The sequence below is a fragment of the Humulus lupulus genome, chromosome 5 (assembly GCF_963169125.1).
Source record: "Humulus lupulus chromosome 5, drHumLupu1.1, whole genome shotgun sequence".
NCBI classification, from domain to species: Eukaryota; Viridiplantae; Streptophyta; class Magnoliopsida; order Rosales; family Cannabaceae; genus Humulus; species Humulus lupulus.
In genome coordinates this window covers 112,821,508-112,835,259 of record NC_084797.1, presented here as the reverse complement: position 1 = coordinate 112,835,259, position 13,752 = coordinate 112,821,508, and the positions used below count along the sequence as shown (strand labels likewise).

The 13,752-nt window shown below is 40.5% G+C and overlaps 1 protein-coding gene across 1 annotated transcript; it reads left to right on the top strand.

Annotated features, from left to right (window-relative positions):
* Positions 1-11,743: 11,743 nt before the first annotated feature.
* Positions 11,744-13,267, top strand: LOC133779384 (uncharacterized). The gene is made up of 2 exons (XM_062219355.1): positions 11,744-12,109; positions 12,215-13,267. The coding sequence occupies exons 1-2, from the start codon at positions 11,744-11,746 to the stop codon at positions 13,265-13,267; spliced, it is 1,419 nt and encodes a 472-aa protein (XP_062075339.1).
* The last annotated feature ends 485 nt before the right edge of the window (positions 13,268-13,752 follow it).

The window sequence follows — 13,752 nt, the reverse complement described above, 5'->3', positions numbered from 1 at the left end:
TAGGATAAATGACCATTAGCTGAAGGGAAAAGATCATAAACGTTATTTCATTTGGGACATGATTGAGTTATGCTGAATATGGAGACCTAGAAATAGAGAAAAAGAAAAGAAGAAGAAGGAAGCTGAATTTGAGTCTTGGAAGGAAAATCAAGAGGGTTGAAGTAATCAAAATCAAGCTTAAGCCAAGAATATTCAGAGGTAAGATTTTGGTTATGGTATACCTAAGTTTCAAGTCTGATTTTTGGTTGATAAGTGTGAATTGAAACAAATTGGTGGCTGGTGTTGTATGAACTCAGAATTGGGTAATCAAAGGGGAAGGAGGTTTAAAGCTAGAGGTTGGACTCACCACTCAAGGTAAGGTTTCTGTGTAATTATTAGGCTTATTTCTGTTAAGGTTTAGGGAGTTTGGAGTTTGGAGTGTGGTTTGTGTTTGGGTTTAAGTTGTTTTTAATTCTCTGGTTTGAGTTACAAAGCATGAAACTCAAGAGTGAATCTTGGGAATAGTTGTGTGAATGGGCTTGAGTATGATGTTTCTAGGTTGCTGTGGGGTTTATTAAGGATCTAGAGTTGGTTTTGGGACTTAGGATGGAGTTTGGGGTGATTTGGAGTGAGTTAGGCTGGGGAAAAACGCGAAGGAAAACCCAGAATTCTGGGCCTGCGAAGGCGCGCCGCGGCACAGTTTTAGCGTGCCGCGGCACGAGGCCCCTGACTTGCTGGGTGCCGCGGCACAATAAAGCTGTGCCGCGACACAAGGCCAATTTCAGGACATCAATTTTGGCAATTTTGGCCCTTTGCTCCGGGGGTTCGGGGGATGTCTTCGGGGTATAGTTTTAAGGTTTTGGGGGTTCCGAGAGTGTGGGTTAGGTTCCGGGAAGGTAGTTTTGGATTGGTTAGTGACAAAGAATGTTTTATTTGCGTTGTGATTAGGACTTTGGAAAGGCTCGGGGTAGAGGACCGTGCTTGCGGCCACGTGGCATCGAAAACCAGTGAATTGAAAGGTAAGAAAACTGCACCCGAATGTATGATTGTAATGGGACTAAGTGCTCCCGAGAGTTGTATTGTGTCAATGTTGGTATTATGCCAAGGGACACGTAAAAGCGGTCTAAGAGTACCGTACATGATTTTAGCGCACGGGGTGTGAATTGGCCACTGGGAGCCAGAAACAATAGGATAACAGAGGGAGCAGCCTGTGAGCGCTAGCCCTGGTTATCGTCTGTGCATTATGTATTATGAGCTGAGATGCTTAGTATATGAAATACTTGACTGATGATATACATGAGTTTATGAGATGCTTAGTATGTGAAATACTTGACTGATGATATACTTGAGTTTATGAGATGCTATATGTGTAATTGACTTGTTTGCTAGTTGTTCATGCTCTGTTGTTGCTGTGTTTTCTTGCTGGGCCTTGGCTGACGGGTGCTTCGTGGTGCAGGTAAGGGCAAGAGCAAGCTGGACCAGGCCTGAGGTGGAGAGCTCCGCGGTGAAATGTACATAGCCAGCTGTTCGATCACCATGGTCGAGGAGTGTGTCAGGACAGGGAATTACCTAACTGCTCGTTTTTGCCTTAATATGGCCAGTCAATGTACTTAAACTTTGTAACTTTTGTAAATGGCTTTTAAACTGTCATTTTTGGGATCCCATGTAAATAAACAATGTTTAGTAATGAAAACCTAACTTTTGAGACCAAAACACTTTTAACCCTAGTTCCTCTACTGTTTCAGTAACACGCTTTTACTTTAATGACTTGATTAGCAAGTCTGGCACTTTATAAACACACAGTGTAACGGTCTTGGCTATCCAGGGCGTTAAAATTGTACACTTGAAAATTTTCTCCAAATTTCTACAAGTTCTTTTGCATTCATTAAGTTCTGATTAATTCTTTGAGTTTTCCATCCATATTTCGTTGACGAGTTTCGGCTGTCAATAGTTTGGCGCCGTCTGTGGGAAGGATAAGTGCCAAGCCATTGTTCTTCCATTCCTTCCGGCAAGAAAAGATGCCAAGACACTCTAAATGATTGAGAGAGCCACAAGAGGTGGAGGTCCACCTCGACGGAGATTAGTTGAAAGCCTCCATGAAGAATCCTTCGCCACCCAAAAATGTGGATGCACCAAAGGAGCCCATGATTCCTGGAGATGAAAGGGAGGCTTCATCCCCAGTTGTTCAGCATGATGAGAACCATCCACGATCCGTGGCTGCTCCCGTGAGAGATACCAGAGAGCTTCTGCCCCCAAGGCCACCACGGGTGCCGAACTCCGGCCGGCAAGATCTGGGTCCATTAATGCGCAGGCCGGACAAGAGTCACCGAGTGCATTCTATAAGCTCGAGCTCTAGGTCTCAATTTTACGAAGAAGAGATAAGGGAGTTGCACTGGAAGAACCAAAGGCTAGAAACCACCTTAGAAAATATGCATGAGGTGTTGAACGACCTGCTACAAGGAAAATCAAGCGTGCCCCTTCCTAGACAAAAGGAAAAAGGCCCAGACCGTGGAGAATGGGAGGGCTCTGCTCTCCACTAGTAATACCCCTCGGACAAAGCAGCGTGAACATCCTAGGAAGGAGAAGTAGCCCTAGAGGCCAGAGCAGAAGAACAACGCTAACCCTCATAATGAAGCCAAAGTCACCTCTAGGGAGGCGCCACCTGACCTAAGGGAAAAGCTGAATAGAAGGAGGTCAGAAGTAAGGACAACACCTCTTGTGGCCCCTCCGAAGGGTATAGAAAAGAGAAAGGCTGACTCTATCGAGCTGAGGGACTCCTTGAATAGGAGGCGACTGGAGCTAGACATCGAGATGAGGAGCCTTCGGAGCAAGATCGTCATGACGTCTGGGGGGCACATTACCGATGAAGAGTTCAACTACGAGTCACCCTTCACGCGAGAAATCCAGTTAGAACGGCTCCCGGCTAACTTTAAAGAACCTCATATGATCCCTTATGAGGGAAATACAGACCCCAAATACCGTCTAGATGCATTCAATGGCCTAATGAAAATGAGAGGAATTAATAGCAGAGCCAGGTGTCACTACTTCACTATCGCGTTAAAAGGACCTGCGTACAAATGGTTCAAAAGACTCCGACCAGGGTCTATTAGGTCATGGCAACAATTTTCCGACGAGTTTCTCCAACAACATCATGCTGTACGCGATTATATCCTACTGGGCACTAGCCTCGCTAATATAAAGCAAGGTGAAGGAGAGAGCTTGAAGAGCTACATCCACAAGTTCAACATGGAGGTGGCAAAAGTGGGAAGCCTGACCAGGGGAGAACTCAAGATAGCGATCACGGCCGGAGTGCGCCCAGGCAGTAAGATTTGGGATAATATGCTCAAAAGGGAGGTCACAGACTTAGACGATTTCTACGAGTGGGCACAAAAGTACATTCATGTCGAAGACGGCCATGAGAACTTGAAGGCATCACTTGTCAAGCCCTCAGGTCCTGAAAGTTCAAATGATGCAAAAAAGAAAAGGTTGTTTGTAGGCCCAAGAGATGACCACCAGAGGAAGCACCAACACGGAGGTAATCCTAGGCAAACATCCCACACCTTCTACACCGACCTAACACATACTAGGGAGCATATCTTCATAGCAAATGAGAATCAAGTCCCATTCAGGAGACCCCCACCAATGAAGAGAGATCAGTCAAAGAGAGACCCTGGAAAGTACTGTCAGTATCATAAAGACATTGGGCCACACCACCGCGGAATGCACTCATTTAAAGGTGGAAATAGAGGAACTCATACGCAGGGGGCACTAGGGTAGATACGTTCGAAGAGAAAATGAAAGACCACCCTCGCCATGGGCGCGGGATGTAGCCCCAGAAGTGCAAGGAGAGGCGACGACGATCTTTGGAGGACCAGGATTCGGAGGAGAATTGAGAAAAGGGTGAGATAGGTACGCCAAGGAAGCTAGACGAAGCCCACCCTCATGCATGCTAAGCTTAGAACAACGACCCCGAAAAACTTTAAAGGGGAAAATGACCCAGTAACCTTCAGCGAAGAAGACTCGCAGGGTGTGCATTTCCCTCACAATGACCCCTTGGTGTTGATTGTTTAGCTTGCAAACATGAGGGTACATCGGGTCCTGGTGGACAATGGAAGCTCTGTAGACATCCTATATCGCCCGACCTTAGAGAAGATGGGACTGGGTATCAAGAACGTAAAGCCCTGTAACTAGGGGTGGCAATTCGTGTAAACGTGTCAGATTCGTGTCGACACGATTATGACACGACACGATTAAGGTAAACACGAACACGACACGATTATTAAACGTGTCAAAAATACAAACATGAACACGACACGATTATTAAACGGGTCAACACGACACGAACACGATAACACGATTATGACACGATTAATCATAATTATACGAAAAAAATCAGAAAACCTATGTAAAGTATTCGTGTTATCGTGTCTGACATGATTATGACACGACACGATTCTGACATGACACGATTAAGGTAAACACGAACACGACACGATTATTAAACGTGTCAAAAACTCAAACACGAACACGACACGATTATTAAACGTGTCGTGTTCGTGTTTACCTTAATCGTGTTGTGTCGTGTCGTGACCCAAATTTCCACCCCTATCTGTAACACCTCCCTGTATGGGTTTACAAGAGACTCGATACAACCCCTGGGCACAATTGAGTTAGCCCTCACCATGGGAGAGCCACCTAGAGAGACCACTGTAATGACAAATTTTGTTGTTGTAAGCTGTTCCTCGGCCTTCAACGTGGTATTAGGGAGACCCTTCCTGAGAGAATTGAAGGCGATAACCTCAGTATATCACTTGGCCATAAAATTCCCAACTCCTGGGGGGTGGCGAGCGTGAAAGGGGAGCAGAAAGAAGCAAGGGAATGTTATAACACGTCCCTTTGCATAGCCATGAGACCTCCATAGCTTATGGAAATGGTAGTGCATGGGAGCACAAACCCGAGAGAGTTCAACCCCAAAGTCACTGAGGAGATCAGAATCGATGGTTGTGCATACATGCCTGATAGGGAACATCGGGTAAAGCTCCACTTTTAGTATGATAAATCAAAAGGGTTACCATAGTTAGCCCCCCAACAACTATGAATTAGAGGGGAAACTTAGATGCCTTGATATGTAGTAAGAACATCATCGCCACAAACACCCAGAGCCGGCCTCACCTTAAGGCCAGTGAGGCAGCTGCCTAACGCCTAAAATATAAAAGGCCCATTTTTTTATACCATCATATACATATATTAAATATATTTCAAAATTTAAAGTATTTATTATACACAGTTAACTTTTGAAGTTTTTGTAACGACCCAAATTTGCTAATAAGGCTTAAGGGCCTTGGTTAGCGTGCCTGAAGGGCATAATGGGAATTATGTGTGATTTTAATTATTAAGATGCATGATTATGACTTAAAGCATGTTATATGATTATTTGAATATTTGAGATGCATGACTAAGTGTAATAGTATGCATATAGGCCCTGATTAGGTTAGAAGGGCATAATCGTAATTTTGGCAAGTATGGGCATAACTGCTTTGATATATGTGATAATTTTTGAGACCACATTATTATGTGGATATATCTGTGATCTGTGACTCGGGACGATCCTAGTGAGCAAAGTAGCGAAAAAGTCATGGCGGGGATTTATACCCGGCTCGGGGTGAGCTTAGGAGTATAAATGGGAATTTAGGGAATATACTGGAGTCTATCTTGACATTGAGGAATACTATTGGTGGTTAATTAGGTATCGGGAATTAAGCGGGAAATATTAGAGACACTTGAGGAATTAGCGGGAATTGGGTAAAATGACTAAAATGCCCTTAAGTGGATTAAAGGGTTTAGACTTAATGGGGAGGGCATACTAGTCATTTGGCTTACAGAAGTTAAGTAATACCAAGGCTTTATGTTAGTGGGATTTGTAGAATATTATAGAAGTCTGAAAAGGAAGGAAAAGGAAGGGAAAAGAAAGAGAGAAAAACAGAGAGAGTTTCTCTCAGTCGATTTACATTTCCTTCACCTGTTTCTTGAGGATTTCTGGAGTAAAGCTCAGAGGAGAGCTGGGATAATTAAGCATCAAGGATCCTAGTCTATGATTGAGAAATTGGCAGAGGTTAAGCAAGGATTCATCAGCACTTGAGGTAAGACACTAGAGTTCTTCAATTTCTATTTCTGGTTTTTGAGCTATGGTGCTTAAGTTGAATTGGGTAGAACCTTAGGAAATTCAGGCTTAAGGCTGAGGAGAAGCAATCCAAGAAGGTCTAGAGACAGCTTGTGGTCGAAATTCTATCAAAGGTATAAACACTAAACTCTAACTTTGTTGTTCAGCTGGTTTTTACTGAGTTTTAGAGCTTAGGAGTGGCTATGGTGAATTCTGAGTTTGTGGATGCATGTGCCTGAGTTCTAGATGTTTGGGGTGCTTGGGATGAGTGGAGTATTGTCATGAGGTTGTTTTTGAGTTTGGGAAAGAGTTGGAAGAGTTTTGGTTCGAGTTGGTTCGAGAAAATCGCAGAAGAGGAAAATTGGTGTAAGTCTGTCTGTGACTAGCTCTACAGCGCTAGCCTTTGGGCGCTGTAGCGCTAGGCCATGATGCTGAGGGGATTCTGGCTTCTATTTGTAGCACTGTAGCGCCCTCCCATGAGCGCTGTAGCGCTACCCTGTGTTCTGAAGGGGATTTTGGGGTGTTTGCAAGGGTTTTTGACCTAAGGTTTGGGGTTTGTTTCCACCACCTTGTTTGGTGGAACTAGGACTTCCCGGGGGCTCGGGATTGGCCCCGGGGCTGGGTTTTGGACTTGAGCATTGATGATGACTTTGGCTATGGTTGTGTTTAGGTGAGCGCTAGGGCTCGAGGGGGATCGTGCTCAAGGAGTCGAGAGACCAAAGCCAGTGAGCTGAAAGGTAAGAAAACTGCACCCGATTATATGTTTGTGATGGGACTAAGTGCTCCCGAGAATTGTATCATGTCAATGATGGTATTACGCCATGGGACATGTAAAGCGGCCTAAGAGTGCCGTACATAGTATCTGCGCGCAGAGCGCAGCTTGGCCACTGGAAGCCGAGAATATTCACTGAGCTAGGCTTAATCAGGCCGGAGTCAGTGGGATAATGGAGGGAGCAGCCTGAGAGCGATAGCCCTAGTTATCATTTGTGCTATGATATGTGAATTGAATTGAGAAGCTTAGTATGCTGAATACTTGGTCATGCTGAATGATTACATGTTTGAAAACTTATGATGCAATGTGAGTTATGGACTTGTCTGTTGATTGCTTATGCTCTGTTGTTGTGTTTTCTTGCTGGGCCTTGGCTCACGGGTGCTACGTGGTGCAGGTAAAGGCAAAGGCAAGCTGGACCAAGCCTGAGATGGAGAGCTCCGAGGTGAATTGTACATAGCCAGCTGTTCGATCGCCATGATCGAGGAGTGGATCGGGACAGGGACTACCTAACTGACTGTTTTGCCTTAGCATGGATTGTTATCATATCTGACCCTTACAACTTTTGTAAACGAGTTTTAAACTTGTATCTTTTTGGGGTCCCGTGTAAAGGATAATGTTTCTTAATGAAGATATGGCTTTTGAGACCAAACCATTTTTAACCCTAGTTCCTTTATAGTATCAGTAACACAATTTTGTTTAAATGACTTGATTAGCAAGTCTGGCACTTTATAAACACACAGTGTAATGGTCTTGGCTATCCAGGGCGTTACAGTTGTTTTTTAAATATTTTTTAAACTTTAAAGTGGTGAGTCATGAGTTATACGGTTTAGTGAGAAAAAATAGGTACTGATTAACTTCTTTTGACTTTAATTTATTTTATTTTTCATTTCCAATGTAATAGCAGTATATATATTCTAATGTTATTTTTTTTCTTATTAATAGAAGTTGTCATTTATTATAGGTTAACGTTTCAAATTATACCGTTGGTTTGGTAATTGATAGATTTAATTTTATTAATATATCCTTAAAATATTTGTGTATATATATTCCTATTACAATTTTCATAATACACTATTTTATTTCTCTTATTCTCTAAAAGGGAAATTCTCTCATATGCATTCTTTCTTTAAGCATTTGGATTCAAGAATCAAAATCTTTCTTCATAATTTTGCTAGAAAGCAAAAATCTCCAGGCTCTAGGTTATATCATTCTTACTTATTTGTTTATAATATTTTTCAAATAATATTTTATATTGTTATTATTGTTGTTTTTTTTTATTTCTATCTTGTTATATTATTTTGATTTGCTTGCTAGTTTGCTTATTCTATGTAATAGTTTTAGAGTCAGAAAAAATATGTCTAACCGAAAATATGCTTCAGGATATGAGAAACTAAAAAAGAATAGAAAGTTTAGTTCAATCACAAAAAGGAGCTCTTGATAAATTTATTTTAAGTAGCAAGAATGATGCATTGAATTTGAGTAGTGAAACAATTGAAAAAAATAATTTGAAATCACTAGAGGATGAGGAAATTATTGTAGAAAAGAACATAGAGAATGAGAATGATGATGGACAAGAAAATATTAATGAAAATGAAGTTGATATAGAAAGAAAAGATGTTCATGATAATTTGAGTAGTGATGTTTCTTATAATATTTATGATCCTGGAAGGTGGAAAATTATTGATACTAAATTAAGAGATTTGTTAGTAAAAAAGGTCCAATTAGAATAAATGATATAATTTTTCCAAAAGATGAAAATTCTAGGCATTTTTCCACTTTTTATTACATGAGAAAATTATCGAATGGAGAAACATATGATAGAAGATGGTTGGTATATTCTAAGGATTTTGACAAGGTGTATTGTTTTGTTGCAAATTATTTCATTCTAATTCTACTAATAATATGAATCAATTAGGCAATGAAGGAATTAAGGAATGGAAAAATCTTGGTGCTAGGCTTAAAACACATGAAACAAATAATGAGCATATAGTTAACATGAATGCTTGGATTGACTTAGAATTGAGACTTGCAAATAATAAAACAATAGATAAAAGTGTGCAAGAACTAATTAATAAGGAGAAGGAACATTGGAGGAATGTTTTAGTAAGAATAATTGCTATTGTAAAAAGTCTAGCTAAGAATAATTTGACATTTCGTTGAAATAATGAAAAGATCTACCAAGAGAACAATGGATATTTTTTGAGTTTAATTGAAATGATTGCTGAATTTGATCCAATTATGCAAGAACATGTTCGACATATTCAAAATAGTGAAATTCGAAATAGTTGATTCAATTATTAGCGAGTGAAGTGAAAAATACAATTTTGAAAAAAGTCAAAAAAGCAAAATATTTTTCAGTTATTCTTGATTGTACTCCGGATTTAAGTCATCAAGAAAAAATATCTCTTATATTGAGATGTGTAGATATCTCAACTAGTCCAATAAGAGTGGAAGAATAATTTTTGGGATTTTTAAAAGTGGATGATACTAAAAGGTCTTTTTAGTGAACTCTCAAAAGAAATTGAAAATTTGAAACTTGACATCAATGACATAAGAGGACAAGGATATGATAATGGATCTAACATGAAAGGAAAGCACCAAGGTGTACAAAAGAGATTATTAGAGTTAAATCCAAGAGCATTATATGCACCTTGTGGTTGTCATAATCTTAATTTAGTACTTTGTGATGTTGCTAATTCTTGTGTTAAAGCTGTATCATTTTTTGGTGTTTTACAACGTATATATATTCATTATTCTCTTCTTCACCTAAGCGATGGACAATATTGAAAAATAATATATCTACTTTGATTGTGAAATCATTGTCTTAAACTCGTTGGGAAAGTCGTATTGAAAGTGTTGAGGCAATTAGATTTCAAACTCCAAAAATAAGAGATGCTTTGCTTGAACTAGCAGAAACAAGTGATGAACTAGAATTTTGAATTTTTGTTAGGCATGACTATTTGGTTTGATATTTGTTTGCTGTCAATTCATTTAGTAAAAATTTACAATGTAAAAGTATGGATATTAACAATGCTATAAATTAGTTAGATGGCCTTCTTTCTTATTTTGAAAATTATAGGAAAGATGGATTTGTTTATAGGAAAGATGGATTTGTTTCTGCTATGATTTCAGCTAAAGAAATTGCAAATGAGATGGAAATTGAGCCTAAATTTTGTGAAAAACATGTGATTCGTAGGAAAAAATAATTTGATGAAATAATTGATGAAGATGATATAGTAAAATCTGCTGAAGAAGAAAGTATTCACGTGGCTAAGTGCTGGTTTTTCCCTCTCCCATGGAAAAGAAGAAGAAACCACTACGGAAGCCAGTTTCTCCAGTAGGAGAGCAAGAGCAACAGCTGAATCCGGAAGAGAAACTGACAATTGATGGCCTGGACAACAATTGAGTGGAGGTGTGTAAGGATTTTGCTGAAATAGGGGTAGATGAAGAAGGATATGAAGAGTTCAGGGTTCGTCCTTGTGACGAGAACTTAGGGTTAGGTGATTTAGATCCTCAAGAAGTTCAGATCGAGGAATTAGACCAGGCTGGGTCGACCTTAAAACAAATGTCATGGGCAGACAAAGTGGAGGCGAATGACTATCAGGCATCAGCTCAGAAGCAATGGCAGAAGTTTCAGGCTGGTAATCTCTCATTTTCAGATCAGAAGCTTGAATTCACTGAACCTTTATTCAGAGAAGGATGGAAGTTTGCTCAAATCGATGCCGAGGAGGTTAAAATGCAATCCGCAAATTGGAGTCCGGCAGTCATATGCATGGTATTGGGTGCCAACCCACCTATGGCTGTCTTTGAAGGATTCATCAAGAGGGTATGGGGTCACCTAGGGATAGCTCAGACAGCTAGAATGCCGATGGGTCTAACTATAGTAAAGTTCAATGATGATGCTACAAGAGATCATTTCCTTGAACATGGCCTTATCCATTTTGATAGGAAGCCGGTCATAGTTCGGCCATGGACGACGGATTTGAGTGCAGTTTGTCTGGTTCGCACTGTTCCCCTTTGGAATCGCCTTCAAGATTTAGGGCTCCAGTATTGGGGTAGCAAATGCCTCAGTGCTTTAGTGAGCACCATAGGTAGGCCGATAATGATAGACAAGTTTACTAGGGAACGGTCTCGTGTGCAATTTGCTCGAGTTTTGGTTGAGATGGAAATCACGGATAATCCTCCGAAGAGCATTCAGTTCATTAACGAACATGGTCAGATCATGGAGCAGGGGGTTGAGTATGAATGGCTACCGATAAAGTGTAAAACCTGTGCTGGCTTTGGGCACTCAATGGCAGAATGTAGGAAAGGGAAGAAAGTTCAATGGGTCAGGAAAGTAACAGAGGCCCAAACGGAGGAGGAGCAGGGACCTGGGGAACAATAGGTTGGACAGATGAAAGAAGATGGGGATCAGGCATGTTCAGGAAAAAACAAAGAGAAGGTGGATCCAGAGGGGTTTTCTCTCTCAGGTGAGGAAACTAGGGATGACACTAATGGTAGAGGTACGGTTACTAATCCATGGAGAACTCCAAAAAGAGTTGCTGCGCATGCTAAGGAGGGACAGAGGTCAGATGCTTATTCTCATAATGCGGGTCGTAAAAATAAAGATCTGAACAAGTTTGAAATTCTGCAAGAAATAGTGGTGATTAACAAGGAAGGCAGTTTGAATCCTATCTCCTCCTATGGATAGCTACAACATCTTAAGTTGGAATATTAAAGGGTTAAATAAAGTGAATAAACAGACCCCAATTAGTGCTTTATGTAATAAATACAAAGTGGGAATTTGTGGTCTTTTGGAGACTAAACTGAAGGGTTGTAGAATTAGTAAATTCATGGAAAACCATTTTCCTAACTGGGACTATCACACTAGTTCCATCATTGAAGGTCGTATCTTAGTTATGTGGAGAAGATTGTTTGTTAAAACCATCATTTTAGAGGAATCCTCTCAAGCAGTTCATTGTCAGGTGAAGATGTTGGGTTTGCAGCAGGAATTTGGGGTCACATTTGTTTATGGTCTTAATTCGATTAAGGGTAGGAGGTGTCTTTGGGAAGGGTTACAGAGACCTTATCACATTCCTAATGCCTGGATCTATCTTGGTGATTTTAATGCCCCTCTTTCAGGCAAGGACAGAGCTGGAGGCAAGGCTGTTTCAGACTCAGAATTACATGATTCTTTAAATTGGTTGGCAGGTGCTCAGGTTTAACCTCTTTGGGGTATTGGCTCCTATTTCACGTGGTCTAATAACCAAGAGGGTGCCGCAAGGATATATTCAAAAATTTACCATGTTTTGAGCAATGAAAAGTGGCTTGATCTGTTCTCTCAATCTACAGCAATATATAGATGGGAAGGCATCTCTGATCACTGTTCTTGTTTGGTTAGTATTCAAAATTCTGAGAAGTTGGGTTCCAAACTTTTTCGCTATTACAATTACTGGGCAGAGCACAAGGATTTCAATGAATTGGTTTTAAAAAGCTGGAGAGGCCCAATTACAGCTTATGGTATGAATGCAATTTTTCTTAAGCTGTTGAGGCTTAAGCACTGTCTAAATTTTTTTAATAAGGACAGAATAGGAGATTTACAAGCTAACTATCATAAGGCCAAGGATGCTTATCAAGTTGCTCAGCTGCAAGCTCAAGCTCACCCCCTTGATTCTTGCTATCAAGATGCTGAGAGGACTACAGCAGGGGAGTTTTCTGTTCAGGAGAGGTTATATCAGAGTTTTTTAATTCAAAGGAGTAAAGTAACTTGGTTAAGACAAGGAGATCTGAACACATCCTTTTTTCATGCTTTCCTTAAGAAGCGTAAAGCTGAGAATGGGATAGTTTCTTTTATGACAGAGGAAGGGCAGTTAGTTGATAACTATACAGAAGTGGTCTCTCATTTTCTGGGTCATTTTAAAGATTGTTTAGGCAGTCCAAGTTCAGCTTCAGGCAGGGTTAATATGCAGCATATTGACTTAGGTCCGAAGCTTTCAGTTGAGCAGCAAGCCTCGTTTTTGAGACCTTTTTCTAAGAAGGAAATTCGGGAGGCTTTATTTAGTATTCCTAATACTAAATCCCCAGGTCCTGATGGGTATGGATCCGACTTCTTTAAAGCTGTCTGGAGTAAGATAGGTGAAGAGGTTTGCTCGGCTATCTCTTACTATTTTGAGTCTGGAAATTTCCCTTCTAAGCTTCGTGAAACAACCATTTCATTGATACCTAAGATTGCTAATCCTTCCCGGGCTGTCGACTATAGGCTAATAGCTTGTTGCTCCACACTGTATAAATGCATGGCTAAGTTGATTTGTAAGAGGTTGGCTGTTGTTCTACCAGTTATTGTTCAATCCAATCAAGGAGCTTTCATTCAAGGTTGATCTATTGCTCACAATATCATGCTTTGTCAAGACCTTATTAAAAATTATGGGAGAGTTTCTACTTCTTTGAGGTGCGCTATAAAGATAGATTTGAGCAAGGCTTACGATACCGTAGATTGGCTGTTTCTTGAAGGCTTGTTGAAAGCTTTAAAGTTCCCCATGAAGTTCATAGGCTGGGTTATGTCTTGTGTTAGTAATACCACCTATTTTCTAGTGATGAATGGCCGAATTCAAGGCAAGTTTAGAGGGGGGAAGGGGCTGAGACAAGGTGATCCCATGTCACCTCTTTTATTTGTTCTCATCATGGAGTATTTGACTAGAAGTCTTCAACATGCAGCGCTTAACTCCCTTTTTCGTTTTCATCAATGAAGTTAAACATTTTAAAAGAGTACAGCCTTAAACTTTGATTTATTCACACTTTTGGTTTTAGAAACCACCTAGAGTTAGTCAAAAGCACGATTTCTGTCTTAAACTCACTAAGTAGC